This window comes from Trichoderma virens, assembly GCF_000170995.1.
Source record: "Trichoderma virens Gv29-8 chromosome Unknown TRIVIscaffold_1, whole genome shotgun sequence".
NCBI classification, from domain to species: Eukaryota; Fungi; Ascomycota; class Sordariomycetes; order Hypocreales; family Hypocreaceae; genus Trichoderma; species Trichoderma virens.
In genome coordinates, this window is record NW_014013748.1 from 1,456,610 (window position 1) to 1,482,124 (window position 25,515).

The 25,515-nt window shown below is 51.7% G+C and overlaps 10 protein-coding genes across 10 annotated transcripts; 4 read left to right on the forward strand and 6 right to left on the reverse strand.

Moving 5' to 3' along the window:
- Positions 1 to 165: 165 nt before the first annotated feature.
- TRIVIDRAFT_85808 (uncharacterized protein) lies at positions 166 to 1,352 on the reverse strand (the record flags this gene model as incomplete). The annotated part of the gene is made up of 2 exons (XM_014105938.1): positions 166 to 1,105; positions 1,193 to 1,352. 2 exons carry the CDS (start codon positions 1,211 to 1,213, stop codon positions 311 to 313), a joined length of 816 nt encoding a protein of 271 aa, XP_013961413.1.
- A 368-nt stretch (positions 1,353 to 1,720) lies between these two features.
- On the forward strand, positions 1,721 to 2,315 carry TRIVIDRAFT_18978 (uncharacterized protein; the record flags this gene model as incomplete). Its single annotated transcript, XM_014105472.1, has 2 exons — positions 1,721 to 1,936; positions 2,013 to 2,315. Coding segments are annotated over 2 exons (519 nt in total), but the record flags the coding sequence as incomplete, so codon positions are not given.
- Positions 2,316 to 2,696: 381 nt separating this feature from the next.
- Positions 2,697 to 5,053, reverse strand: TRIVIDRAFT_85812 (uncharacterized protein; the record flags this gene model as incomplete). Its single annotated transcript, XM_014105939.1, has 3 exons — positions 2,697 to 4,064; positions 4,122 to 4,838; positions 4,914 to 5,053. The coding sequence occupies 2 exons, from the start codon at positions 4,793 to 4,795 to the stop codon at positions 2,762 to 2,764; spliced, it is 1,977 nt and encodes a 658-aa protein (XP_013961414.1).
- A 329-nt stretch (positions 5,054 to 5,382) lies between these two features.
- Positions 5,383 to 7,092, forward strand: TRIVIDRAFT_85815 (uncharacterized protein; the record flags this gene model as incomplete). Its single annotated transcript, XM_014105940.1, has 2 exons — positions 5,383 to 5,670; positions 5,810 to 7,092. The coding sequence occupies 2 exons, from the start codon at positions 5,563 to 5,565 to the stop codon at positions 6,767 to 6,769; spliced, it is 1,068 nt and encodes a 355-aa protein (XP_013961415.1).
- Positions 7,093 to 7,642: 550 nt separating this feature from the next.
- TRIVIDRAFT_131184 (uncharacterized protein) lies at positions 7,643 to 8,302 on the reverse strand (the record flags this gene model as incomplete). The annotated part of the gene is made up of 2 exons (XM_014105941.2): positions 7,643 to 7,927; positions 7,991 to 8,302. The coding sequence occupies 2 exons, from the start codon at positions 8,300 to 8,302 to the stop codon at positions 7,643 to 7,645; spliced, it is 597 nt and encodes a 198-aa protein (XP_013961416.1).
- Positions 8,303 to 10,409: 2,107 nt separating this feature from the next.
- Positions 10,410 to 11,564, forward strand: TRIVIDRAFT_33839 (uncharacterized protein; the record flags this gene model as incomplete). The annotated part of the gene is made up of 3 exons (XM_014105942.1): positions 10,410 to 10,438; positions 10,502 to 11,311; positions 11,390 to 11,564. The coding sequence occupies 3 exons, from the start codon at positions 10,410 to 10,412 to the stop codon at positions 11,562 to 11,564; spliced, it is 1,014 nt and encodes a 337-aa protein (XP_013961417.1).
- Positions 11,565 to 12,187: 623 nt separating this feature from the next.
- TRIVIDRAFT_62978 (uncharacterized protein) lies at positions 12,188 to 13,843 on the reverse strand (the record flags this gene model as incomplete). Its single annotated transcript, XM_014105943.1, has 1 exon — positions 12,188 to 13,843. One exon carries the CDS (start codon positions 13,841 to 13,843, stop codon positions 12,188 to 12,190), a length of 1,656 nt encoding a protein of 551 aa, XP_013961418.1.
- Positions 13,844 to 14,467: 624 nt separating this feature from the next.
- On the reverse strand, positions 14,468 to 17,285 carry TRIVIDRAFT_55283 (uncharacterized protein; the record flags this gene model as incomplete). The annotated part of the gene is made up of 3 exons (XM_014105944.1): positions 14,468 to 16,974; positions 17,027 to 17,054; positions 17,109 to 17,285. The coding sequence occupies 3 exons, from the start codon at positions 17,283 to 17,285 to the stop codon at positions 14,468 to 14,470; spliced, it is 2,712 nt and encodes a 903-aa protein (XP_013961419.1).
- A 372-nt stretch (positions 17,286 to 17,657) lies between these two features.
- Positions 17,658 to 19,364, forward strand: TRIVIDRAFT_188113 (uncharacterized protein; the record flags this gene model as incomplete). Its single annotated transcript, XM_014105945.1, has 4 exons — positions 17,658 to 17,693; positions 17,743 to 18,060; positions 18,130 to 18,308; positions 18,758 to 19,364. 4 exons carry the CDS (start codon positions 17,658 to 17,660, stop codon positions 19,362 to 19,364), a joined length of 1,140 nt encoding a protein of 379 aa, XP_013961420.1.
- Positions 19,365 to 19,772: 408 nt separating this feature from the next.
- TRIVIDRAFT_35097 (uncharacterized protein) lies at positions 19,773 to 21,428 on the reverse strand (the record flags this gene model as incomplete). The annotated part of the gene is made up of 7 exons (XM_014105946.1): positions 19,773 to 19,913; positions 19,992 to 20,120; positions 20,177 to 20,291; positions 20,347 to 20,461; positions 20,515 to 20,650; positions 20,734 to 20,817; positions 20,883 to 21,428. 7 exons carry the CDS (start codon positions 21,426 to 21,428, stop codon positions 19,773 to 19,775), a joined length of 1,266 nt encoding a protein of 421 aa, XP_013961421.1.
- Positions 21,429 to 25,515: the final 4,087 nt, after the last annotated feature.

A 25,515-nucleotide genomic window follows, 5' to 3' on the forward strand; every position in this document is an offset into this window, starting at 1 on the left:
GTCTACACCCAGGAGCCTTGCTCGTCGTGATAGTTCGCCAATGGGGCAGAATGGTCCTGCGCGTGAGCATGATTCATCACGAAACCAGGGGATGTCATCATCTGTTACACATATTCGCCGTTCATCTCCACAACGAGAGATGTCATCTTTCAAGATTCTCGACATAGTAGAGGATGTAGTAGTACATTGTAATGTCTATCTGCGCCATACATGAAGTTATAGATGCTTCCAGCCTGGTCAAGTGCCTGCCGTGAGACCTTGCTCAGATTCGCCGTTTTTAAACAACACTCCCAACACTTCTTAACCCTTCTTACAGTCCTCGCAGAATTGAGTTGTCTCGCTTGTCCATCGGAACGTATCTCTCCTCGAGAATCTGCGCCGTTGTCCGTGTGTCCTTTGAAGGCTTCTCGTATCGTTGATTCAAAGCTTGCTGCACAGGGCTCAGCTGTGGTTTGGCCTTGTCGCCCGTCATCTCTTGAACCTGTGCCTCTGCCAGGCCAACGGCAGTCTTGGCCTTGCCCACAATCTCCTTTGCCTTCTCGCGACCCTTGTCCAGAGTTGCGCTAACAATTCCCTTTGCCTCTGTGGCTGTCTCCTCAATGACCTTCCTGGTTCTCAGCCTTGCATCCAGAGCCCGGTTCTCTGCAGTCATTTCAACGCTCTCAACTGTTTCCTTGGGTTGGCTAAACGCCCCTCTCGTAGCAGCCGCAATCTCGCTGCTGGCCTTCTGCGTCCTCTTCACAGGCTCCAGAGAGCGCCTTGCCTTTTCCACTTCTTCTACTGACTGGCCCGTCGCCTTGGCCCACAGGTACGCGACTCTGCCCTCCATGCCCTCCCGTACCTCGTCCCAGTCCGTGTGCTGCACCCAGCGCACAGCATTCTCAACCTCAGAGTTCCATCGCTGCTTGGCGACCTCGACGGCGGCTTCTCGCTGAGCAGCGGCGACTTCGGATCGGGTCGGGGGAAGCGGTTGAGGGATTGGATCGAGGAGGTGCTGGATCATGAGCGTTTGTGTGCGAAGGGATTTGCTTTGAGCCTCGCGGCTGCGCTGGTGGGCGAGAACAGAGAGGTATGCGAGAGACAGGGTGAGCGTCACGCCACCGGTCTATGTAGAGAGAGACATGTAAGCATTGCGTTGTAGAATCGGCTGCAGCATGAAAAATAAACAATGGGAAGCACAGAGCCAACTCACAAAGCCGGTTGCGAAGCCCATGGTGTCGCTGGAGAGACGATGCGAACGGGGGCGGCTGGTGAAAAGAGAGAGATTAATTCCTGAGGTGATTCTCGACAGGTGCGGCTGTGTGTAATGCCCTATGCGCAGCTTCTCATGGTGCAATTGAGCTGCGCAGCTCCCACAAGATGCAAAACTGCGTGTTTGTCAGGCCAAGCCGCAGGGGAATCTTTGCCTGCGCCGGGCGTGGGAAAAAAAGAGTGACGATGTTGGAGCTTTGGTGGTTGATTTTGACGTAGCTCGGCCGATACCAGCGTTCGACGTTCCAGATTGGGCCCGAGATTCGCCGCCAAAAATTTACACCTCCGAAAAAATTACAGCCAACCAGACGACAGCCCACCACAAAGTCTCGGAGCAGTGAGACGTTTCGACCTCAACAGCCAAAAAAAGCAACGGAAAGGCGGCCAAATCCTCTTGCAATTCGCACTCGCACTCTCATTCCTACATTCTGCAGCCCTCAATCGCTCGTCAAGCTCCAGCTGGCCGCAAATGGCTGGTGGCCTCGTCAAGTATCGGCATCTAAGCCGCAAGTCCTCGGCCAGACAGGCTCTGCTGCGAGGTCTCGTTACCCAGCTCGTGCAATATGAACACATCCAGACCACATACGCAAAGGCCAAGGAGACGCAGCGCCTCGCCGACAAGCTAATAACCCTCGCCAAAAGAAACAATGAGCCGTGCAGGAGGTCAGCGCAGGGTATCCTTTATGTTAGTGAACCCTCTTTTGTTGCAGCTTCGCTCTCTTTTCCCTTCCCCGACTCAGCTACTAATCGTATGATATCAGACACCAAACTTGCTTCTGCCCAAGCTTTTTGGCGAGCTACGGAACCGCTACCTGACCCGCGAGGGTGGCTACACTCGAGTCGTCCGCACCGAGCCCAAGAACACATACGACCAGGGCGAGAGCGCAATCCTGGAGTTTGTCGACGGAAAGAAGGATTCTCGCTTCATGATGACGGCCAAGACTCTTGCGCGGGACCGGCTATTAGGACGACCCTCGACTCCCGTGACGCTCCAGAACGTGAAGAAGGTGACCAAGTTCCGCGATGAGAAGGAGCTGGAGGACATGGTTCAGCGCTTCATGATCCTCAGCACTGAGGGCGAGGGTGCGGTTGAAGCTCAGAGTGTGGAATCGGCCAAGTTGGCAGAGAAGGAGGGCGCTGCTGCGGAAGTCATGGCAGGGGATATTGTTCCTGAAAGCGCAAAGTCTGACGAGCAAGTCAAGAGGTGAATGAGTCGATGATGCATGAAAGATGGATATGGGCTATGACAGGAAGGAAGGAAGAAAAAAAAAAGAAGAAAAGAATCTAGAGATGCGGTATACCTTTCTGAGGGATGGACGCATCATGTACAACACAACATATTTATGTACATTTATGTCTACAATAAGTGGAATGACAAACTAACTGCCTCGATATAGAGGCTCTGAATCACGATCCTTCACAAGCGGCCCCCAATGTAACAAAGTCAACATACCAAAGTATCATATTATGCTAATCACTTCCATCTTTATCTTTTGCGCCGAGTACATATTTACACGAAATCAAAGGTATCGCCACGGTCCTGAATCATCTTTCCTACTCTCTTCGAGCCCGCAACCCTCTCAAGTTTCATCACATCGTATTTGGAGAAGATAGCCCGCACCGTTCCTTGTCCAGGCTCAATCTTCATATCTTTCTCACTCTTGGCCAGGTATCCACCTGCAATCTCCTTATAGAAGATGGGATTGTCCGGCAGCCCGTAAAATATGACTCTCTGCACACCGCTGAACTGATACCGTCTGAAATGGTGAGCTCTCTCCGTGTAGAGCAGAATCCGATGTCGGCCAGTCAAGAAATGAGATCGAGCTCGAGATGCTTCTCGAACCTCGGTGTACTCAGATATCACTCCAAAAGTGAGGCCGCTCACTTCGTCGGCAGTGGCGAAATAGTTTCTCACGCGGACAAAGTCAAGATAAGAAGGAATAAAGATTAGCGTTCCACTCGAGTCCTTGGATCGCTTCACCAGAGAGGGGATAATGGCAGAGGTAAAGTAGTCAAACCTGGCTTCGGGATCCTTCTCCACGGCGCTCGACTGGAACCGGGAAAACGTTTGCTTAGCCTTGACACCCAGTTGCCCAATAACGCCGGGGTACTCTGCCTGCAGTCGGACTCTTCCCGCCCAATTATGACAGTACAGCCTCTGCAGTTCTGCCAGTTCGGGGGTATTAAAGGCAGACAAAATGACCGTCTGTCGGAAGTACTTTGCCCAATCTTCCAAATACCAATTCCTGACACGGCTAAAGTCGCAGTCGTGAGCATCCTTGGGCTGAAGGTTGAGGTGTTCAAAGATGTACTCGACGTGCTCCCAATTCTGCATCAGAAGGGCATCTGCCTGGTCCATAACGACCATCTCAATGGAGCTGAGAAAGTCAAAATCCGGCTTCTTCTTCTCTTCCTCGGATCCCATTGCCATGCGGAGACCAAGAGGGCTGGCGAAGAGAATATCGGAGCTATAGAACTGCGCAAAGTATTTTATGGTCTTGCGCGTAAATTTGACGCCGATACGGAACATGTCGTCGTCGTTGCCGCCAAACAGATCCTTGAAGTCGGCAGGCCGATCAGCACCGAATGATTCGTCGCTCTCCGCGTATGATTCATTGAACCGCTTAAAATTTTCCTGCTGGTCTGGCTCAACCAAATCTTGAATCACCTTCATCATCTTGGCACACGAGTTTCGTGTGGGTAGAAGAAACAGGACCTTGGGTCTGGTGAAACCCTGGTCCCGGAGTTCAAGCTCCGAATCATCACCAGCTTTTGAAAGCTTGTAGTTGTTATTAATCACCCTGTCTCGAGTCCTGAAGTAGAGTTAGCATCTAATTCTCTGAAGTTTGAGCTTATTTGGACCATCTTACTTGAATACGTGGTTAAGCGCATGGAGGCAAACTGCTTGTCGCATTTTGTGAGAGTTCTCCACGGACCGATCGCAAAACAAGATGTCTTTATAGTCGAATAATAAGGGTGCAAATGCCCTCTGCGCTGCATCCAGGTTGCCCATCTTATCCTTTGCCGTGTCTCGCAATTTCTGTTTCAGCTTCAAACCACCAAGGCCTGATACTGGCTGGGGAACGGGGCCACTGTTATTGGAACCGGGAGACGTGATGACCGCTCTCCAAGGCTGTATCATAGCACGAGTTGTTGTCCACTCTCCGTTCTTGGCCGCGATAACCGATTGCGAACTGATCTGTTGATCTGGGTTGGCGAAATGGGCATCGAATGGATCCGTGGCGTCAATCTCGTCTTCTGAGTCGTTGTCCAGGTCCTCGTCAACGTTGGAAGTTGGATCTCCTTCTTCTTCCTCCTCCTCATCAACCTCATCAATATCTTCCCGCGTAGATTCGGGCTCCTCCTCCACGTGCTCTGGCTGGTGTACGGCGGGACTTGGGCTTCGGCTTGAGGGCTCGTCATGTGCAATCTTCCTCCTCTTGGCGCTTGGTGCGCTTGAATCGTGAAATTTCTGCATCAGCGCCATATATGGGCGTGCGGGAGCTTCTTGATCGTCGTCGTCTGACGCTACATCTTGGAGCATTTCGTCTTCTCCATCTGAGGCATCCGATCCAGATCCATCCTCACTGTATGTCAAATGATTCGTCAGCTACATGTGGAAATGGACCAATGGTCTATACAGCAGAGCTCAAAATACTTACTCTTCCTCTTCGCCATTTTCAGCCAGACGAGCACCATCAAATCTCCTGTCTGGGCCCCATTGACTGAATCGCCCGCCTCGACCTTGACCTCGACCTCGACCTCCGCCTCTGCTTCCGCCTCTGCTTCCGCCTCTGCCTCTCCCACCGCCTCTTGAGCCGCGGCCTCTGAAATTTCCACCTCTTCTAGGACCTGCCATGTCTTTCTATTGCAAAGGAACAAAATTGGCTGCAACCCAAAGCAACGACTATGAAAAGAAGGCGAATTCAACGACGAGACAAGGTAGAAAAAAAAAGTTTCGAACGAAACTGTCAGCCTTGCATGAATATGTGGATCATACACACCAGCCACACAATGGTGGGGTAGATTCGGCCTTGCGCCACGCAGCCTTGTCGCAAGGTGAGCTGCACCAATTTTAGTGCGCACAACCCCAGCGCCGCCCGCCAAATCTGCAAATCACAAAATCGGCGAAATTTGGAGACTATCGCGAGGAAAAAAGAAAGAGAGCCAGTTTTCGAGAGAGCCGGCGCCACTCGTTTTTTTCTTCTCCCCTTCCCACCCCCACTCTTCGACCTTGTCATACGCATCGCAGGGAGAAGGAAAAAAAAGTTCGACACTTTTTTCTGTTGTCGAGACATTTTTTTGCCCAGTATGGCTGCCGCTACGGAACGGTTTTTGCACCTCGCTCGCCCGCTGGCTCACACGAATATCGGGCTCCAGACGAACATTGCCCCGCTTACTGTCCAGATCCAGCCCCAGGTATATAATGCACCGTCACGATAGAACCCCTTCAGTTGCCTCGATATAGAACCGGGAGGGACATGAGGAGGAATAGAAGAAGAAGAAGAAGAAGAAGAAGAAGAAACAAGTTCATTGGCTGATGTGTCGCTGTGGCTAGGCTGTCCTCTCCATCCTCGATCACGCCGTTCGACGAGATGTCCGTGAAAACTCCCAGTCCACGCGGGTCATTGGCGCCTTGGTAGGCACCCGCTCTGAAGATGGAACCGAGGTCGAGGTCCGTTCGTGCTTCGCCATCCCCCATACCGAGGAGGAGGACCAAGTCGAGGTCGACGTCGAATACCAGAAGAACATGCTCGCCCTGGTCCTCAAGGCCTCCCCCCGCGAGTCCCTGCTCGGCTGGTACACCACCTCCCACGAGCTCAACAGCTTTTCCGCTCTGATCCAGAACTTCTTCGCCGCCCCTGACACCGGCACCTTCCCTCACCCCGCCATCCACCTCACCATCTCTACAGAGCCCGGCAAGGATATCGAGACAAGATGCTACATCAGCGCTCCTGTGGCCGTCAACGCCGAGCGAGCTGCCGAGAGCTGCCTTTTCATCCAGGTTCCTCACAAGATGCTTTACGGAGACGCCGAGAAGAGCGCCCTCGAGGCTGTCGCAAGCGCCCGGGACGTCGAGTCACGGACAGCACCCCTGGTATCAGACATTGAGAGCTTGGGTCGATCCATCGAGCAAACCATCGGCCTTCTGGACCGTGTCAGCGAGTGGGTCAACGGCGTATTAGATGAGGATGAAGAGCCCAACAATGCCTTGGCCCAGTATCTCATGAGCGCCCTGTCTCTGGCCCCCAAGGTCGACGCTTCTCAAATCGAGCACGACTTCAACAACCACATCCAGGATGTTCTCATGGTCAGCTACCTGGCCAACACCATCCGAACCCAGATCGATCTCTCCCAGCGACTGGCCACGGCCAACCTGGTCAGCAACGAGAAGGAGGAGGGCAAGGGTGACGGCGAGAAGGGTGGCCAGCGCGGAAACAAGCGTGGCGGACGTGGAGGTGGTCGAAGCGGCGGTCAACAGAGAGAGCCTAGAGAGCCTCGCGAGCCCGTCGAGTAAAGGAAACGGCGAGAGGGATATTAGCAGCTATATAACTGTTCCTTGGGCTTAATTTGTTTTTTCTTTTCCATCCTGGCAACTAAGCCCCTAGAAGGAAAGACCCTACAAAGGAGAGGGAAAAAGAACATGGAAGTGGAAAAAAGGAGTCCGCCTGAGGCGTCTTTGGATGGACGGATGGGAGAGGAACTGGGCATGTATTGCGGCATTGTCCCAGCAATACACAGACGCACGAACACAGTATCATCACGGCGTTGTGGTATGCCAAACTTCATTTTGGCACTTGAGATATTAGATATGAATATTGATTCGTCACGCAGTCTCTTCCTGGCCTCGTTCTACGAACATGGAGGATTTGAGTGCCCTTGATGTAATAAGATGTGTTGTGATGCTAGAGCGAGAGAAAAGGCCGATTTTGCAGGCCAACGGCAAACACTGAAGAATCAGCAGGGAAATTGTGTAATTTGTACTCTGTAATTCGTACAGTATTAGCCCATCCCCTATTCTCATAATATCGCTATGTCTGTAGTCACACGCGTTACGAAGTACAACTGCTTGGTTCAATTTGTTGGTACAACTGCTTGGTTCAATTTGCTGAAAACACATATCTCACCGTGGCCCACCTCCCAAGTGCAGAGCAGAGGCTTACAATGTCAAGCTCTTGTAGAAATACATTGTGAAGCCTGGGACGAGATTCAAAATAGGTGACAGAAAGGTCCTTCAAGTAGCCCTGCTATTAGACTCTATATAGGTGCTTTATGTCAAGCAATATTCTCCGTAGTATCGCTATTCATGGTATGCCCCAACTCCATGCGCCAGTAGGAAAGCAAACAATTCAATGCAATGTACATTTTCCATAGCCCTCCTCAACGCACCTCACGCAAATGATACCCTCTTCTTGGATCCCTTGGCCGCTTTTGAGCCCATCTGTGATAGGCTCTTCAGGCTTTCGTCTTCAGCTCCAGTACCCTTTCTCTTGCGCTTCTTCCTCAGAGACTCCTTGGTGTCCTCAAACTTTGCTTTCTTCTCAGCTGCCTTCTTGTCGGCTTCCGCTTTCCTGGCCTCGCGGATCTCCTCCATCTGCCGGGCCTTGATCATCTTCGACTCGATGTGGCCTTCCTTTTCGGCTTGCACGAGGGACAGGATTGTCGTCATACTCTCCTAATCACATAATTAGCATTCAATGGATTCCCTCGAGACGCAATTCCATCGAGAGCAGCTTACCTTGTCGTCCACAAAGACCTTGCCCTTCTTCTTGCCCTTAGGCTTTTCGACACCAATGGGCGTAATCATATTCAGAGTAGGGATGCCCAGCTCCTCGGCCGTGTACGTCTTCTTCTTCGGCCGCTTCATCAGCAGTGCACGGTTCTTCTCCTTGACCTGCTGAGACACAACGGGGCCCTTTGGCTTCTTGGACTTGGACTTGGAGACGCCATCGGTGGAAGATCGCTTTGCGCCGCCCTTTCCAGGCGCGCCCGTGCTGCTCTTCGAGCCCGCGTGCTTGTTCTTGATTGTTTTCGTCTTGCTGGGAGCCATTGCGAAAGCTCTTGTTGCGCGTGATGCAGCAAGTTGAATCTGGTGATTTAGCACCTTGTAGGCAAATCTACAAGCTTTGGTGTCGCGCCGCAGAAATTTTTGGGCTTATCGGCTCTTATCGGTCGCATCGAGGGGCGATAACAGGATTGCCTTGGATAAGCAGGTAACTCTGTACTTTGTGGTACTTTGTGGGGTGGGGGATCTTGGTGGCATTAGCATTGGCCTGCCATCTCGAAAATCCCAGGTTGCGCATTGGATAGCAAGGATCCGGCCTGAGACTCGGTGCTGCGTCAGACGTACGGGGTAACATGAGCTGTCATTTCAGAGTCCTTGTTTTGCAAATAGTGGAAATGCCCAAGACCTGCTACCCGTCTGTGCGACGCTTGATGATGACCTCACAAGTATTAGCCCCGTGTACATGTACTTTGCCGTGTGTATAGTCCAACTTGGACGCCGGAAGCCGCATTCATCATCCCATGGTCTATACGGAGTACACAGGTATTGCTATCAATGCGCCACAGTACTCTATTTTTATTTTGTTTGTGTCCTATCCGTCTTCTTCTAGGTCACTGCTTGCCAAGCGATAGTTCAGCTATGCGGCCCAGCTGCCCATGGAATGAAAGTCTCGTGCTTCAAGAGTGCACAGCAGAATGACTGAGACATCACATCTTCAAGATATAATCGGCTCTCGCACTTCGAATCCGGCGTGTAACATGATCTACTGTAATCGGTAACAAGGAAGCCAGAAAGCTACCAATGATACAGCTGCAGTACCTGGCAACAGATATTTTGGCAGGTATGGAGGCTGAGACATTGATTATGCACCTAAGATAGAAGGTAGGCAGCCTGTCAGATATACAGCATCATTGTTTTCGCACAGGGTTAGAACCATGCCTTGCTCTAAACGGTGATTCCATGCAAATAAAGCTTTCAAATCGTATCATTCAAGAAAGCCCAGAAGTTCAATAGCTCGGTGAGGCCCTATTACGCCCAATGGGCAGCCATCGGGCTAATATGCGGTCACGTAGCAGATGATGGAGAAGCAGAAAAAAGAAAAAAAGGAACATGGAAGCAGTGTGACGTGAGCCAAGTCTGTCTAAGCTCTGTACGACAAAGCTTGCAATGGAACCCTTCCTTCGTTGTTATAGCCTCCTTTCCTCCTTTCCCCCTCGGGAGCAAGTTCGGTATGGTCTTACTATATGGAAGTCATCCAATGACCTGGAGGCCCTTGATGAACCTCCATCTCAAACCCAACTCCCCCACGGAATGGAGCATCAAGCAGCCCCCTTGCATCTGTCGAAAACACGTGTAAACTCAGCTTACTCTGCATTATTGGACAGATCAACGCCTAAGCATCGATTCATGCGTCAGTAGGTAGCAACATGAGACTAATGCCGCACACCACATGCACTCGTGGTTGCAGTGCTCAGCTGCTACACGGAGCACTGACAAAAAATTCTACAGGCGTCTGACGCGCTGTCGGTTCCGGCTTCAAGGGCCTGAAAGTGGATTCATGTGGGCTTCCAGAATGGCCGCTCCCCCAAAAAGCCCCCAGGGAGGGCTTCTATCCAAGCCGCTAACCGTAACCCGTAACCGCTCGTTTGGTACGGCCGGCAATGTACCTGCTAGCACTCGTAAATTTCACCAACCGTCGATGTCACGCAGAATTCTTCCACCTCAAGAACCCCAAAGATCCACAACCTCACTACATAATTCTCCCCAAACCCGAACAGCTTTTTCGTCGACACATCGCGCAATAACCGCCATCACTCCTCTTGCATCGCTCTTCTAAGCATCCAACAATCCTCCTCGTCTCGCGACCGCCTCCTCGAAGCCCCTCCATCGCCGCTCCGATCACCAGCTTTTTCTAGTCTCCCCTCCTTCTCTCGCTCCCTCCCGCATCGCATAGTTACAATTTTTTTCCACGTCTTGTCACCAAGTTTTGAGAACCGCGCATCTACAAACACAGCATCGCCCCCTGCCACGCCTCATCCAGCGACACACTCCGACCTCCGTCCGACCCTCGAAAACCCTTTCCCGAGCGAGGCGTCCCTCCCCTCCCCGCATCACCGGCATCAAGACCAGACGAAACCCCCAACAAGGCTTAATGGAGAATCTATGGACTCGTCGAACCAAGTATGATGACCCCACACGCTTCTCCTACGGCGCAACTCTTGTGACTGACCTGCCGGCGTCTAGCTCGTCAAAGCTTTCCCTCACTACGCCTTCCAATGGGGCCAACGGCTTGGGGGGAGGTGATCCCGCCTCCCGCAGTGCCACGGTGAAGTCGTCGCATGGCAAATCGAATCCTTTCAACAGTACCCCGGGAAGTGCGCTGGTGTCTCCGACGGGGGGAGCATCCAGCGCGTTTGGTCTGGGATCGGGGGCTTTTGCATCGTTTGGCTCGTTTGGCTCTGCCAAAACGCCAAAGTCCGGCGGGAACCCTTTTGAAACCGCGATGGGCTCGGCCGTCGCTAAGCAAAACGCCCCCAAGGACGCGGTGAAGCCCGTGGCCAGGCCGCCCAACATGGCGTCCATCTCCGAGTCCAAGGCCTCGGGGCCACTGACCGGGGTAACACAGATACACATGCTGAAAGACGCATGGTCTTTCTGGTATAGGCCCCCGATCTCGAAGGCGCACGGTTTCATCGAGTATGAGAATACACTGCACGGCATCGCTACGGTGCGGTCGGCGGAGGAGTTCTGGCAGATCTACTCCCATCTCAAACGGCCGTCAAGCCTGCCCGTCGTGTCCGACTATCACCTCTTCAAAAAGGACATTCGGCCAATATGGGAGGATGAGGTCAACCGGAAGGGTGGCAAGTGGGTTGTTCGTCTTAAGAAGGGTGTGGCGGATCGGTATTGGGAGGATCTGCTGCTTTCCCTCATTGGCGACCAATTCGGCGATGCCGGAGAGGACGTCTGCGGTGCCGTCCTGAGCATGCGCAATGGCGAGGATATCTTGAGTATTTGGACCCGAACCGACGGCGGTCGCGTGCTCAAGATCCGGTATGTTTAACCCAGAATTTTCCTTGTATCACAACTTTCTACGATCCAGTCGACTAACCTCTTTGTTTGCCGCTTTAGCGAAACCATGAAGCAGGTACTCAACTTCCCGGCGAACACCCGTCTCGAGTTCAAGTCGCATGACTCTAGTATCCAGCAGCGAACTGCTATCGACGAACAACGCCGCGAAAAGGCCAGTCAACACCACAATGACAAACGCCACACAACCAACGCAGCCAAGCAGACCTACGAATAAAGAAGAAGAAATAGCTTGAAGTCCTCAAGGCCCGCACAGCCTTACCCTCTTGTGATCTTATTACGCCGCCAAACTGTGCCATGTTTTCGTCCTTCTTGTCGGCTATGATGGAATTTTCCCCAAGTTTATTTGTACACTACCGGGCAGAGCGCTTGGGTATGTTGCAGACCCGTTGTTTTGTTGCTTTTTGATTCTCTCTTCCTGGTTCCTGTACGTCCTCTTCTTTTTTTGTCTGTTTTTTAACTCTATATCTTGGGTGCGGCAGTTTTCTGGTGATTTCTTTCGCGGATGGAAAACTCTGGGATGTACACTGGGAGACAAACTGATTTGCTCTACCTGGAAAACGGTGGGCGGAAGGGCGGGTTTTATTATGTGGATAATGTACTATAGCTTGATGGTTTTTAGCACGGCAAGCCTGGCGGCGGCCTGTGCCTACGAAACAGCAAAAAAAAGACAAGAAGGAATGAAATAAAAAGATGCTCTTGCGCAGGCTGACGAGCCTGCGAGTGTCCGTTCTATTTCGTTATATGACGAGGCCCCTTGCCGTGATGCTCTCTTGTTGATCTGACGCCAGCGTTATATGGTGGTATTATATGGTGGTATTACATGCACAGCTCCATCCTTTACGCTGTTCCTTTTCCTTTTCCCGGCCCTGCTGCCTTGGTAGGCACTCTTCTTCGCTCCCAGATTTGCAGATATGTCTCTCCAAGATACAGCAGCTCGCTCTGGACCTTGTCGACGAACAAGTCCTGGCACACAACCCACTCACCCGTTGCTTTGTCCTTGATCTGGACCTTCCATGTCTTCTTCTCCTCGCCGCTATCTGCAACATCATCCCTCTTGCGAACCGCCTCATGGACGACGTTGGCAACGAGGTCATACCATATCGGCTCACCCACGGGCCATTCGTTCGGATTGGGTTCCACATACGGCGAAACGTCGAGATTCCTCGCGTCGAAAGTGACGATTGTCGGGTTTCGCTCGGAGACGAACTTGTTCTGAGAGAAGCGCTTGACGTGAAGCAGCAGAAACGGCGGAAGCGGGTGCAGCAGGCGGTAGCGCTTCCGCTGTGCGTGATGCTCCTGCGCGCGCTTGCCGTCGTATTTGCTCAGGATGGTGCTCAGAGGCACTTGCGGGATGATGTTCTTTTCCAGCTCGTCCTGGAACAGAGGTGCTGATGGCAAGTCGAGCGTCAGGAAAAGGAAGCGCACAATGTCGACCTTGACTTCGGCGGCCTCTTCGAAGCGCAGACGGTCGCCTGCGTCGGCTCGCGCGGTGATGGCTTGGGATTCGACCTTGAGCTTGCCTTGGAATGTGCGCTGTATCATGGAGCTGCCCGGCTTCGTCTTGCTGCCGCCGAGGCCTAGATGGAGATTGTTGAGAAACCACGAGAGGAACTCTACGGGATCCGACTGGTTCGTGAGGGTGAAGCGTTTGTTGGAGAGGAGGGCGATTTCCTGGAGGAGCTCGTGCGGCGAGACGTGGGACTTGAAGGCGCGCGGGTTCCAGATCTTGCGGAACAGGATGCTGCATCTCTTGACGAGCTCAGACTTTTTGGAGAAGTCCTCCAGCAAAAGGTAGTTCCGCAGCGGGGAGACGTGTGACAGTGCCTGTACCACCACGTTGAGGTAGTCGTTCTCCTTGATGTTGTTCATGCCGACAAACCCTGGCGTGTACTCCTTGCCGTCGAGCGTCCAGCTGACGTGGTTGACGCGACGGTCCAGCTGAATGACTTCATTCTTGGTGTATCTAGGGTCGGAGACGTATTTGATGTCGTCGAGCGACTTGCTCTTGACCTCGTAGCCCTCGGGCAGGACGTAGACCTTTTGGGTTTCGAGATTGATGTAGACGTGATGGTCCTCGTCCAGGGAGTGGAAGTAAGCGTGCGACTTTACGCCGCGACCTTGAAAGTATTTCCCGCAGACGAGGCATGCGTAGACGTTGATGTTGGAAAGGGAGACGGAGCACAGCTTCTCAAAGTCGAAGTCGAGCACGTTGCGGTCGATGGTGTCGAGATAGAGGTCGTCGTATCCGTCGGCCGGCCCCGATTGCCGGACAGGAGCCGTCATGTGAGCTTCGTCGTCCTCGTCATCAAAGCCTTCGCTGTCTTCATCTTCTGGACGCCCGTTTCTTGCATCCCCGTCCTGCTCAAGGCTTTGCGCATCGTCGTGACTGTTTGCGAGAGGCGAGTCGAGGTCGCCCATTCGAGATCGCTTGGACGCGGGCGATGCGACGTCCTGAAGCTCGTCGAGAGCTTCCGAAGCTTGTCGTTTAGACATGGCTCACGAAGGAGGAAGAAGGAAGAGGAGCTGTGTATTTGAAGAAGAGCAATGCTACGATAAGAATTCAATGGACAATGAGGTTGGTTGATTGGCACAAGGCTGAAATGGAAAATGTCAGTGGGTCCGGTAGCCTAAAAGTCCAGCGACATGGCAGCTGCTATTATTAGGTAGAGATGACAGCATCCACCTTGTTATATCTCTTGCGGTTGAGATGATTCCTCTGTTTGTAAACAGTTTGGAGGTGAATATAAGCTCATTTAATACTATTTCGATTTTCTTAGATAATATCATAGTCGGCTGGGCTCTTTTAGAAACCTGTAAATTCAGAATGCCTACCATCTATTCAACCTCATGATCTGCTGCTAACCTAGACTACATTTTCCTTTCCCTCGGCCCTCACACTTCATTTAGACAAAACATTGTTCAGAGCCAGCAGTGATTAACGTCAGAAACAATTATCGACATGTTCATAGATTGAATGTATTACTACCCTTTTATTTATCTAACCCTTTCGCTATAATATGATGACTTGGAAATGACCACTTACATCACCTCATCCTGTCAGCCAGTAAAATACCAACTATATACTACCACATATATGTCTTTTATGCAATTGAAAGTCTAACCACTCATGACAGTGTCGCCCTGGAGCGTCGGGGCGAGGCTGTCCATTTCCTGCAGGGTATACTCTACCAGATAGCTTTCATCCACCAATTCCTCCATGCGCTTGTAGTGTCTTTCAGTGTACACCCTCAAACCGTGCAACACATCTTTCAAGCTCTTCTCTCCCCTTGAGCCCTTGACCGGCAAGTTCGAGAACTTTGAAGCCGGATAGCTCTTGATCAGCGTCCAGAGGATGCGCTGTGCCACTGGGGCTGTGCGAGCGTTTGTGTTCCAGTCTCGCAGCCTCAACAACAACATGTATATCTGGTCATCGGAAAGCGTTGCAAGGACTTCGTCGACGGCCTTGATGCCACACAGACTACTCTCTTCGGGCTTGCTAGTTGTGACAACAGAGGTGAAAAGGCCGAGCAGCCGTCCAGGGTGATTCAGCTGGAGGGCCAGAGTAATGGCCTCCCTGTAAGATCCAGCGTGCATGTGGTTCTCAAGCTCCTGTTCTTGTTTGATGAGTTCCAGTGCTGCTTGAGATGCTGCTGCCTGAGTTTCAGACGTTGTATCTTTCCAGAACGTAACGGTAGAATCACCGCTTCCAGAGACGACTGCATTGGTCTTTGGATGCACAGCCAAGGCCCACACTCGGTCTTCGTGGTTATCCAGAGTGCATTCAGTTTCTCCAGAGTTTGCATTCCAAATCTTAACAAGCCCGTCACCGCCGGCACTTGCGAACTGCACCAATCCCTTGGCCTGTTCCGAGCGCGACGTCATGTTGAGCCAGGCTACTTTGAGAATGGAGTTTGAATGTCCTTCAAACGTACGAATGCAAGTATAGTCTGAAAGATTCCAAAGCTTGATGCTCTTATCACCACTGCCAGTCAGAATAACACCCTTGCCTGTGACAGGGCCATCTTCTCCCTGCAAAGCAGGCATTTGAGCAGGCGAAAACTGCACCGTCCATACTCCTCGCTTGTGACCACGAAGGATACCTTGAACTTCTCCTTCTTCAACCGACCACACCTTGACGGTCTTGTCTTGCGAAGCAGATGCAAAGAGCTGGCCGGTATGGTGTACATTGATCGCATTGATGTCTTTGTCGTGGGCTTTTCTCGTAAAGACAGATCGGGCGTTTGTTTTTTGACCTTGCTGCTGGGGGGTTCGGGATATCTCCCACTTCTTGATCGTCTGATCTTGTGATCCCGTCAAAAGGAAAGGAGGTGGATGATTGAGAGGGTCGGTTCGTGCCGCTGACCCTTCGGCAGGAACAGTTTTGGGCAAGGCCACAGCACCAAGAGATTCCGCATGTCCTGAGAAGGTAGCCCAGCAGACATGGGTGTTACTGGCGGGATCGATTCTCCATAGCTTTGCAGTATTATCTTTAGCTCCAGTGGCGACCCAATGCCCGGACCAGTCAACATCCAGAGCAATTACAATATCCTCATGTCCACGTAACAGGGCCACAACTTGGCCAAAGAATGGAGTCTCTGACTTTGTCCATGTCATCTCCTGACCATCCTTTTTGGATTCAGCCACAGATACCAAGCGTATGTCTTCTGAATTCGTGGCTAAAGCAAGTAGTGAGTGGTCGGGTAGGAGATAGGCCATGTCGATAATCTCGTCATGCGTGCCGGATATTCGGCGGAAAGGCTCAGGTGTAGCAAAGCTTGTTGTTGTAGCCTTCGATGATAGCTCGTACAAAGCCAGCGTATGATCAACCTGAACCAGGAGAATGAAAGGAAGTTCTGGTCGGTAAATGCCAGCAATAATTCCTTCTTCTTCGCTCTTGGAGGATTGCTTCGGCGTCAGCTCTGAGCCCTTGTCGGTATCCCAGATGCGGAGACAGCCGTTGGCTCCGGCGGAGAATGTGAGGTTTCCATCGTCCAGGAATCCCGCTGCTTCGACGAGCTCGAGACAAGGAACGACTTTTCGAATTTTCCACGATTTCGTATCCCACCAGATGAGGGTCTTGTCTCTGCTGGCCGTGACAAGAGCATGCTGTGCTGGAGAGTAATCAATCGCCTGTACGTCAGATACATGGGAATCCAGGTTGGCGATGCAGCTCCTCTTGTTCAGATCCCAAATCCGCACTTTTCCATCCTGGCTGCCTGAAGCCAATCGGAAATTTGTAGTGGTAACGGCATCTACCTCGTCCTCATCCTCCTCATCTTCCGCCCTAGATTGGTTCTTTGCACCCTTGGGATTTCGATTGGGTGTTGCTCGTGCCGCAACCTCAAAGAAGCGCAGTGCAGAAACCAATACCGATGGTCCCCGGAAAGTGTGGGTGACATAGCCACCGGCAATGTCCCAGACCTTGATCACACCATCGGTTCCACCTGTCGCCAGGAGAGTGCCTGTGCGATCAACCGCCAAAACGATAACAGGGGTGGCATGAGGCTTTAGTGTTCGCACCAATGATGCTTCGATCGAATCGCCCTCTGAGGACCATTTAAGCACGAAAATCCTCATAGACAGCGACCGGGAACAAACGATGAGGTGGGAGCCGGAAGGCGTTACTAGACAAATGTCAGTCTCTGCTTTCACCAAAGTCACGCGGGGTCCACGAACGTGTCAATGTCGAAATGGAGTCTCCATCCTTTATAAAATTAGCTTTTCATCCGAAGTAATCTCTCTGCAAGGCATCACTTACGCCTTCAATCTGTGCCAAATGCTTTCCATTGGTGGGGTTTGTTAGAATGGCATCCTCGCCCAGAGTTGTGGCCAGAATCTGCGCCTTGTTGTCAATTGCAACAGACCCTCCAGTGTAGATTGGCCGAATGACGCGCTCGACGTCGAACGTCGTCTTCAAGGGCTGTTTTGTCGCCATGGTGATGAACTCGGCTCACTGTGAAGAGGAATCTGGAAGCGCAATGTGCCTGTCTAGGAATTATTTTTTGATGCTCCGATAAGATAAGAGCCGGGCTAATGCGCAAGGGCGATGCCGCTCGGACATGATTGGTCGCGCCAATGTGCCCTTGTTTAACCGGCAACGTCCACTTCAATTACAGGCAACCTGCTCCTGCGTTAACCAGTTGCAACCCCCGGTGTATATAGTGAGAGATTCGGGGAGGCAAAATACAACCTTGGAACTTTAATCATCGTACAATACATCTACATCTACATCTATTTCCACGTCCGTGGACCATGTTTGGATGAAGTGAGACGCTGAGAAGCTTGGTCGCTTCTAAAGTCATTCGCTATGGGGATGCAAGGCCCGCTCGTGGCTCAGGCCCTGGTATGAGATGATCAGCTGGCCTATAACCTATCACTTCTGACGTTATTAGGGCCGTTCGCCGTTTGATGATGTAGTCCAAGGTGAAGGTGAAGATGACTCGCGGGTGCCAAGCCAACAATACGACCATGGCGGGCGTCCAATCAATCCTGATACTATGAGGATCAACAGGGACATTATCCGATCACACAACCAGGTCATGTTTATTATTGGCATCGCTGAACCTGAAAACCCGGGCCCTGAAGTCGATTCACAGAGACGACACGGCGCCTATGAAGAAGCCAAAGGACTGAGGCTGGCATCTTCTGCTAAGCGCTGTGTAGAGGCAGTCGGACTTTTTGGTATTAATGGACTAAGAGATCGGATACTGGTGAAGCGCCCTTTCCCAAGCAACGAACTCTGTATTGGTTGCGTGCTGGTGCTAATGAGATATTCTCAGATTTATAAGCGGTATTCCCGAATTCCATTCTGGGAGCTCTATCAGCAAGCACGACGAGATTTCTCGATCCCCAGGGATATTCTTTCTGGTGTTCCTGCAAACCTGTTGTCGAATTATATCGAGTTCACAGTCTCCCGTCTGTGGTTTGGCGAAGAAGATAAGCTCACTGCTAGGCGCTGGTAAGGACCCGCATCTCGTTCTGGTAATAGATTTTGAGGAATTGCTAATTGTTTCGCTTTAGTGTTCATGAAGTCTGGTCATATATCCGAGTTCACCTGGAACTACATATATCCCTTCAAAGGGTTGGCTTGATACCAAGCAGCCAATTGCTGCCTAGCCCCTCCTATTTTATTCCCTTTACAAAAGAATCACCAATTGTCGCTCCCCCGACGCCCGAAAACTTTGGACTCTCTTCAATTTTGCATTGGTTGGGCAGTGCTTTAATATGCAATGCCCCATTTCTTGTTTTTGTTATGACCCAGCGAATGGTTCGTGATTGGAAGCCACACATATGGTCTGAGACTTTCAAGCGACTTCCCAGCACAGTCTTCCGTGGCAAGACAATACCACAGGGTCCGCTATCATCGTCACAATCTTTTATGAACGAGGCTCCTAGTGAGATTCACAGCAATGAAGGGGGTTCCCCTGCGGCGCCCGTGGATAGCCAGATGCCATCCGACGCAGGGAGCATGGAAGTTGTTCGTAGGCCGAGCATATTCTCAGCCAGAGGTGATGATTACGGGAGCGATGAGGAGGACAACGACGTGATAAGGGCTACCCTTATTAGCTTTGATGTCGAAGCGACCGAGTCTACGGACGCCCCCCAAGGGTTATGGAGTGCAGAGTTGCGGCCAAGCGTTGCCAATACAGACTCAAGAGGGTCTGTTAGTTCTCTGCCCACATATCTGGATACGCTGCTCACTCAGATCCCGGCACTGTTGGCGTCACATATGCTTTCCAATTCCGTAACTCGGTTGTTAATGACACCATACGACGCAGCTGCCCTACGTTTAGTGGCACAAGCATTCTGCTTGCGAAATGGGCTATCCTACGAAGATATATGCGACACTAATTTGCTCAGTGGCTGCACTTGGACCTCAATCATGAACTATCTAGGGACAGAGTTTTTACACCTTTTTCTCACTACAGAGATTTGGGCAGTATTCACAGGCCTTTCGCAGTATTATCATTTCACCGAGGAAGAATGGGCGGCCGAAGAAGCAAAAAACCAGTAACCTGCCCCATTATCGAGTACAATCATGCAATAAGGGGAAAATTACAATATCACTATATAACAAATGGGGATGGGAGCTTTTACCCTCTCCTTGAGAATAATGAATTGGGGGACCTGTTATAACCACTACAATCCCCTTTACAGAGTTAGCGATGGAAGAAGCGAGGTAATTAGTTTTGATTAGGCTTCAATAGCATTCAGTCAGCAGTTAAGAGAGGTTGGTGGTATCTTTACGAAGCCGCACTGGGTTATAGAAGATGGATCAAGCGCCAAGGCTGCCGAAGCCGCATATATCGTGTATTAATTCTAGCCTATCTATTAAGGAAACCCATCCATCTCTTACTTTTATGTCTCTCTATACGGTTCATAATCTTGTCTATCTGGTAAGGGAAAAAAAGCGCAATGCCTCCTAACTCCGCACAATGTTCATCTTACGCCTCATTGGGTCATAATCAGAGCCCGAAAACGCCTGCGCTCTAGCGGGATAATCCATTGGCACGACACTATCGAGATCAACCTTGAATGCCATATGGTTCAGGAAATTGCACACCTACACCAGTCATGTTAGTGGCGATGGGTTCTCTGGATGTTAATTTCACTTAAGAGGTGGAAGTATAGTAATACATACCGGACGAGGGTGCCAACGAGATCCTCCAGTTTCAAACCAGCACAAGTGGCCGCCCAAAGATGTGGTGAGCAGAATAGTGTTGGGATTCTGACGGAACTCCTCGAATGGAATAGCTTCCTTGACCGCAATCTACAAAAAGTGTTAATTTCTCGAGACTTTAGTATTCTTAGGAGAGAAGAACGTACGGGATCATCTATGGCTGAGATCGCTAGGAAAGGTATCTTGATTGAGAGGATGGCGTCGGCCGAAGAAGCGTCGCGGTAATAAGCGGTTTCGGTTGGGTATCCCCATGTGGGACATCTAGGTAACTATAAGTATAAAACATATGGATAATGCAATTGAGAGGCGTTCTTACTGGATTTGCCGATCAAACTCATATAAGTAAGTGGTGTTTGCAATAGCAGCGAAATCCAAGTTGGTGTATTGCTTAAGCTCCTTTTTGTGTCTCTCAATCAAGGCTTTCATGGCAGCTACAATGGGTTATGACTCGGTTCAAGCGTGCATTTTTGGGAGGAAAACTTACTGCCCATTACTCTGCTGTAGACTTCTTTTCCAATAAGGGTGCTTGTCATTGTTTTGCTCGCAATATCCAGACTGAAGGGGCTTGAGCAGGCAATAGCAGCCTTGAAGAGGCAATCCGAACCCTCTTCACCGCAATACTGGTGGACAGATTAGCTATTATTGCATATGGAAACGATAAACTAGGGGGTAGGGCTTTAGACATTGAGATTTTGGTACTTACATTGGTTATAATATTGGCACCGAGGGAGAAGCCAATGCCAAACAGCGGGCGGTTTGGAAATGTCTTCCGAAGCCACTTGACCGTCTATGTTGTGAATCTGTTAGCAGCTCTCCGTGTTTATCAACTGATTCTGAGGGGGGGAAACACACCTGTCTGATATCCCACGTTGCCCGTGCATTGTACAAGATGCCGCTGGTGATTTTGCTGCCTGCGCAGCCTCGGGAATTCACCACACATATCTCCCAGCCTTGTGCTGGGAGAGGAGCAATTGTGTGTCTCAGGTAAACTTCATGAGAGCCGCCTGAAAGGCCATGGAGCACCACTAGCATAGGCTTGGCATCATCCGAGCTGATGTTGGCGAACTCTTGTTCCGAGTAGTGGATAGTCCGGGGCGGTAGGCCCTCGTCTCGACCATCGTGAGGCTCTACGACAAAATCGACAGCAAAGGACCCTGCGTAGGCTTCGTGTTCAGCCTCGAAGATCTTGCGCTTGTAATAAACCAGGGGTCCATGCGGCTTCGTTGCTGTCCAGATTGTCTGGAGGTGGCCGTTGAATAACAGTGGGTTTAGTTGGCATGGTGGCGTATTTGACTCGCAGATCTTGAGGAGATCCGTCTCATTGCCATCCTTTTCCTTGATCGTCCTTGGAGTTGGCGAATGAGTGAACTCAATCTTGGCCCTCCCAAGCCACTCCATTGCTGTGAATTTGAACGATTGAATCACCCAATTGCGCAGCCCGAGGCACATGTATTGTCACAAAGAAAGGGCTTGAAGGTGTATAAGAGAGCAGTAGGGGGAAGTTCAATCTAGAACAAAACCGGCGTCTACCGACATAACTAGTAAAACTTGAATTTTTATCTAGATGGGATAGGCGCAGGGAGGGAAAAAGCCCGCTTCTTGATAACGAGGGTTGCACATGCAAGAGTGTCCTTGACGCGGAATCCCTGTTGGCCCGGTAGACAGTACGCCCATGGCGGTGGCAATACCTGGCAAACAGAGAGTACACCGTACAGCGAGGTACGAATCACTCATTTGGCATCAAAAACTGCAGGGCCCACCCACGTTCCGAGGCTGCGCGTTCACTAAACCGCGGCAAGTAAATGCTAAGAGGGCAAGAGTGCTACAGATTAAGACATGAAGTGACTGGGATACATCGCAATACTATATTGCTCGTGTTGTTTACTGCAGCATCCATCTAAATGGCTTGAGTTTACTGGGCGTTATCAACTCTCTACCTGTATATAAGGTGCTTTGTGTCTTAGCCACATCATCTTAAGTTCCCGTCCTCTTAAGTGCTGACTATAGCAAATATTGAACTGCTTGCCAATTTTTGCGGATTCGATTTACAGAAGGTACCTCTGCTGAGATGCTGTAATCACTCCCGGCATTTTGCAAAATAAAGCACCCCCACTATGGGACTAGTATGTGTTGGGAAGGCACTCCGTCGCCGTGCACGGGATCCATCACGTGATCTAGCCGTCTTTTTGGTGTGGGTTCGCACGAAAGAGACTCTACCATGCAAAGCAGCATCACCACGCAACGAGTCCACATCGACGCTCAACAAGATGCGACGTCTGTGGCTGTCGAAATCGTCTGGAGAGTAAGAGCCATGATTATTCTCTGGGACTCTATGTCACTGCCTGCCAGGAGCGGGGGGAGTGTGAATAGGAGCCGGGAGCTTCTGACTCCCTGACGAGCGATTTGGAGCCTTGTCCCGGAATATCGTTTCCCTACACGAGCCGATACGTTGGATGCGGCCCACTGATCAAGTATGGGCTCGCTGGGGCTTTCGAAGAAGGCATGATACAATACCGCCAACCCGTTGATGAAGTTTCGCCAATCCTCCACCACAACCTTATTGTCTACGTCGCAACAAACCACCTGTAAATCGCCTCACTGTGCATTTGCGAACTCCTTCACGCCTACGGCACCACCGTGTGATGGCTAGTTTTCTAGGAGAAATCGACTTTGCATAGACGGATAAATCGCTACCCGGCCATGCGGATATATTGCGCTCTCAACATCAGACTTATTTTTCAATCAATTGTCGCCTTTCGCTTGTCGAGAAGTCTTGTCAGATGTTCTGGGTGCCGGATTTGGCGGTATGGAGGCCATTTGCGGCTCATATGGACCCAGATTTTATTTCTCTGCTTGCTCGGCATTCTTTCTCTATAGCCTTGGAGCAGGGGTTTCTTTGACTTGGATACCGTTGAGATGCTGCAGCGTCAACGGTGACGCTGACCAGCCCTGAAGCATCCTGAATAATGATTGGCTATTTTGCTGAAGGGGGGATGATTTTTTTTCTTTATTTGAAGAAAAAAAGGAACAAAGGAGGGAACAAGAAGAAGACTTGCGACACGGGGAGCGGGCTAAAACCGCAAACTTGCGCGTTTCATCCCTACATATGTTACGTCGTGGTCAGCTCGCTCACTTGGACTATGCATCACAAATCGACGGTCACGAGGTAGCCGGCGAAGATGCGTGGCAGACAGGGTTAGAACGGCGATTGATGCCCACGGTAAGTCTCGTAAATGATCCGCCGGGATACGTATATAGCGATTTGTTGCTGGTTGATGACGGCTTGAGCATGCTCTGGCCAGTCGAGATGATTGGCAGTAGTGGGCTGTCTTCTGCATGTCTTGGGGATATGAAGTGAAGGGGAGGTGCATGAGAAAAACTGCCATGACGGTGAAAGCTTGCAAGTGCATGTCCGGGAGACTTGGTGGCTTTTTGGGCGTGGCGGATTTCGGGATGGGCTGCTTTGGGGAAGAGCCACGGTTGAGGCTCAGGGCATCCAACGACGGCCGCGAAAAAACCATCATGACGGCGTTCAGCTCTGGGGGGATGTCGGGCCCTGCGGCGCCGGGGCCCCATGACGCCTTTCTTTTTTTCTCCATCTCTTCTCTTCTTTTATCCTCCCTCTACTGCCCTGCACTCTACCCTCACAACTCTCATTGCTTCGCCGTCGGTCCCAGGCTGTGGGACGGGGACATGCCTCGACCCTTGCTCCTCCGGCTAAGGTGCGGCGATTTAGCAGCGCTGCGACGCTAAAAACTCAAACGAGGTGCAGGTCCCAATGGGGCAGACTACATCGCCTCCGCGTCGCCCTCGACATGCTGCCATGAGAGACGACGGAGGAAGTTATGATTACAGAGAACGGCCTCGATCTGGCAGAGGAGTGACATCCTCGGATCGACCAGGATCTCCTCCCCACGGGGCCCGTCACAGCTCGGATTACGCCTCTCGCCAGCACCATCGCCCCAGAGACTCAGCGCCAGCGCACCGGCATCGCTCACGAGACCGCAGCCGGGACTATTCCCGGCGGGAGCGGCCTGCATCTTCGCGCCCACCTGCCGATTCGGACGACTTGATCCCTCGCTATCGTGAGAGCAAGGCGCGTTCTTCTGAGGCCAAAGCCAGGACAACTCGGGGCAGCCGTAGCCGTAGCCGTGAGCGAGGCCGAGATCGAGATCGAGACCGAGATCGTGACCGTGGGGGGCTCGGCTCACCGTCGTCCTCCAAGCGACACAGAAGTCGGAGCCGCAGCCGCAGCCGGTCTTTGAGCTCGTCACGTAGGAAACGCTACAAGAAAGCGCACAGTCCGCCGCCGCGCAGTCGAGATCAAGGGTCCAAGCCCGAATCCAAGCGACGAAGACACCATTCCACCGAACGCCGAGGCTCCTCACCGCGTCACCATCGCTCTTCCCACAAATCTCCTTCCCGAGTCGAGGACGACGTCCGCCACCATTCAAGACATAGATCTCCCTCCCACTCTCCAGCAAGATCCGAGGCCGACAGGAGACATTCCCGACGCGACTCACGGCACCGCCACAAACCCGAAGCCCCTCGAAGCCCATCGCGGAAACGGTCTCCACCACCTGCCAGCAGTCGACAATCATTTTCCAATCGCAGGGGTTCGCAATCGCGTGTGACCGAGCCAACATTGACGGTCCGTACTGCTGCTGACGACCGGTCCCGAGTCGACGCCGATTACCGACAAGCAAATCGAGACCCAAGGCCTCCATCTCCCCAGGCCCATCGTGATCGAAAACGAGGCAAAGAATTTTCCGAACCGCATCACGCTTCGCGGTCCGACATCGACGACGACATGACGTCTCGGAGTAGTTACCGAGGAGGATACAACCCCACCTATTCACATCAATCCCACCACAGCAATGACCCTCGAGGATATTCCCAGTCTCCCCAGAACTCGGGCTCTTTTCACAACTCCCCATCTCCGTCATCATACGGCGCAGGCCGTTCTGGCTGGAATCACCAATACTCCGCTCAGCAGTAGGTTCAAAGCTGGATATTTGTATTTATCCTTGCTAATGGAAATAAACAGGCAATATCCCCCCCAGTATGCTCACGCTGGCAGCAGTTACCCTCCCAGTGGCCCTCCTCAGAATGGATCACAGAATCATTACCATGCAAATTCGCTGCATTCACCCCCTTATGCTGCGCCCACTGGTCCTCAGGGTAACTATCGAGGGGGTCATCGTGGGAGTGGCTTTCGTGGTGCGCCCATTGCAAATCGGGGCGGCTATCGTGGCTCTGGCTTCAAAAGCACTTCTAGGAACCCTGCATTCCAGGCGCCGCCGCCGCCGCCTGGCCCTCCCCCTCGAAACAATGGTTTTCCGTCAGATGAAGAGGTAGACCGGAGATCCACCGCTGCGGACGCGGATGCGGGTGCCACGGCAGATATCGAGACCACTGATGCTAATGAAAATGCCTCTTTGGATCACCCGGACGATGCGCCATCAGCCCCCACCAACCATATGAA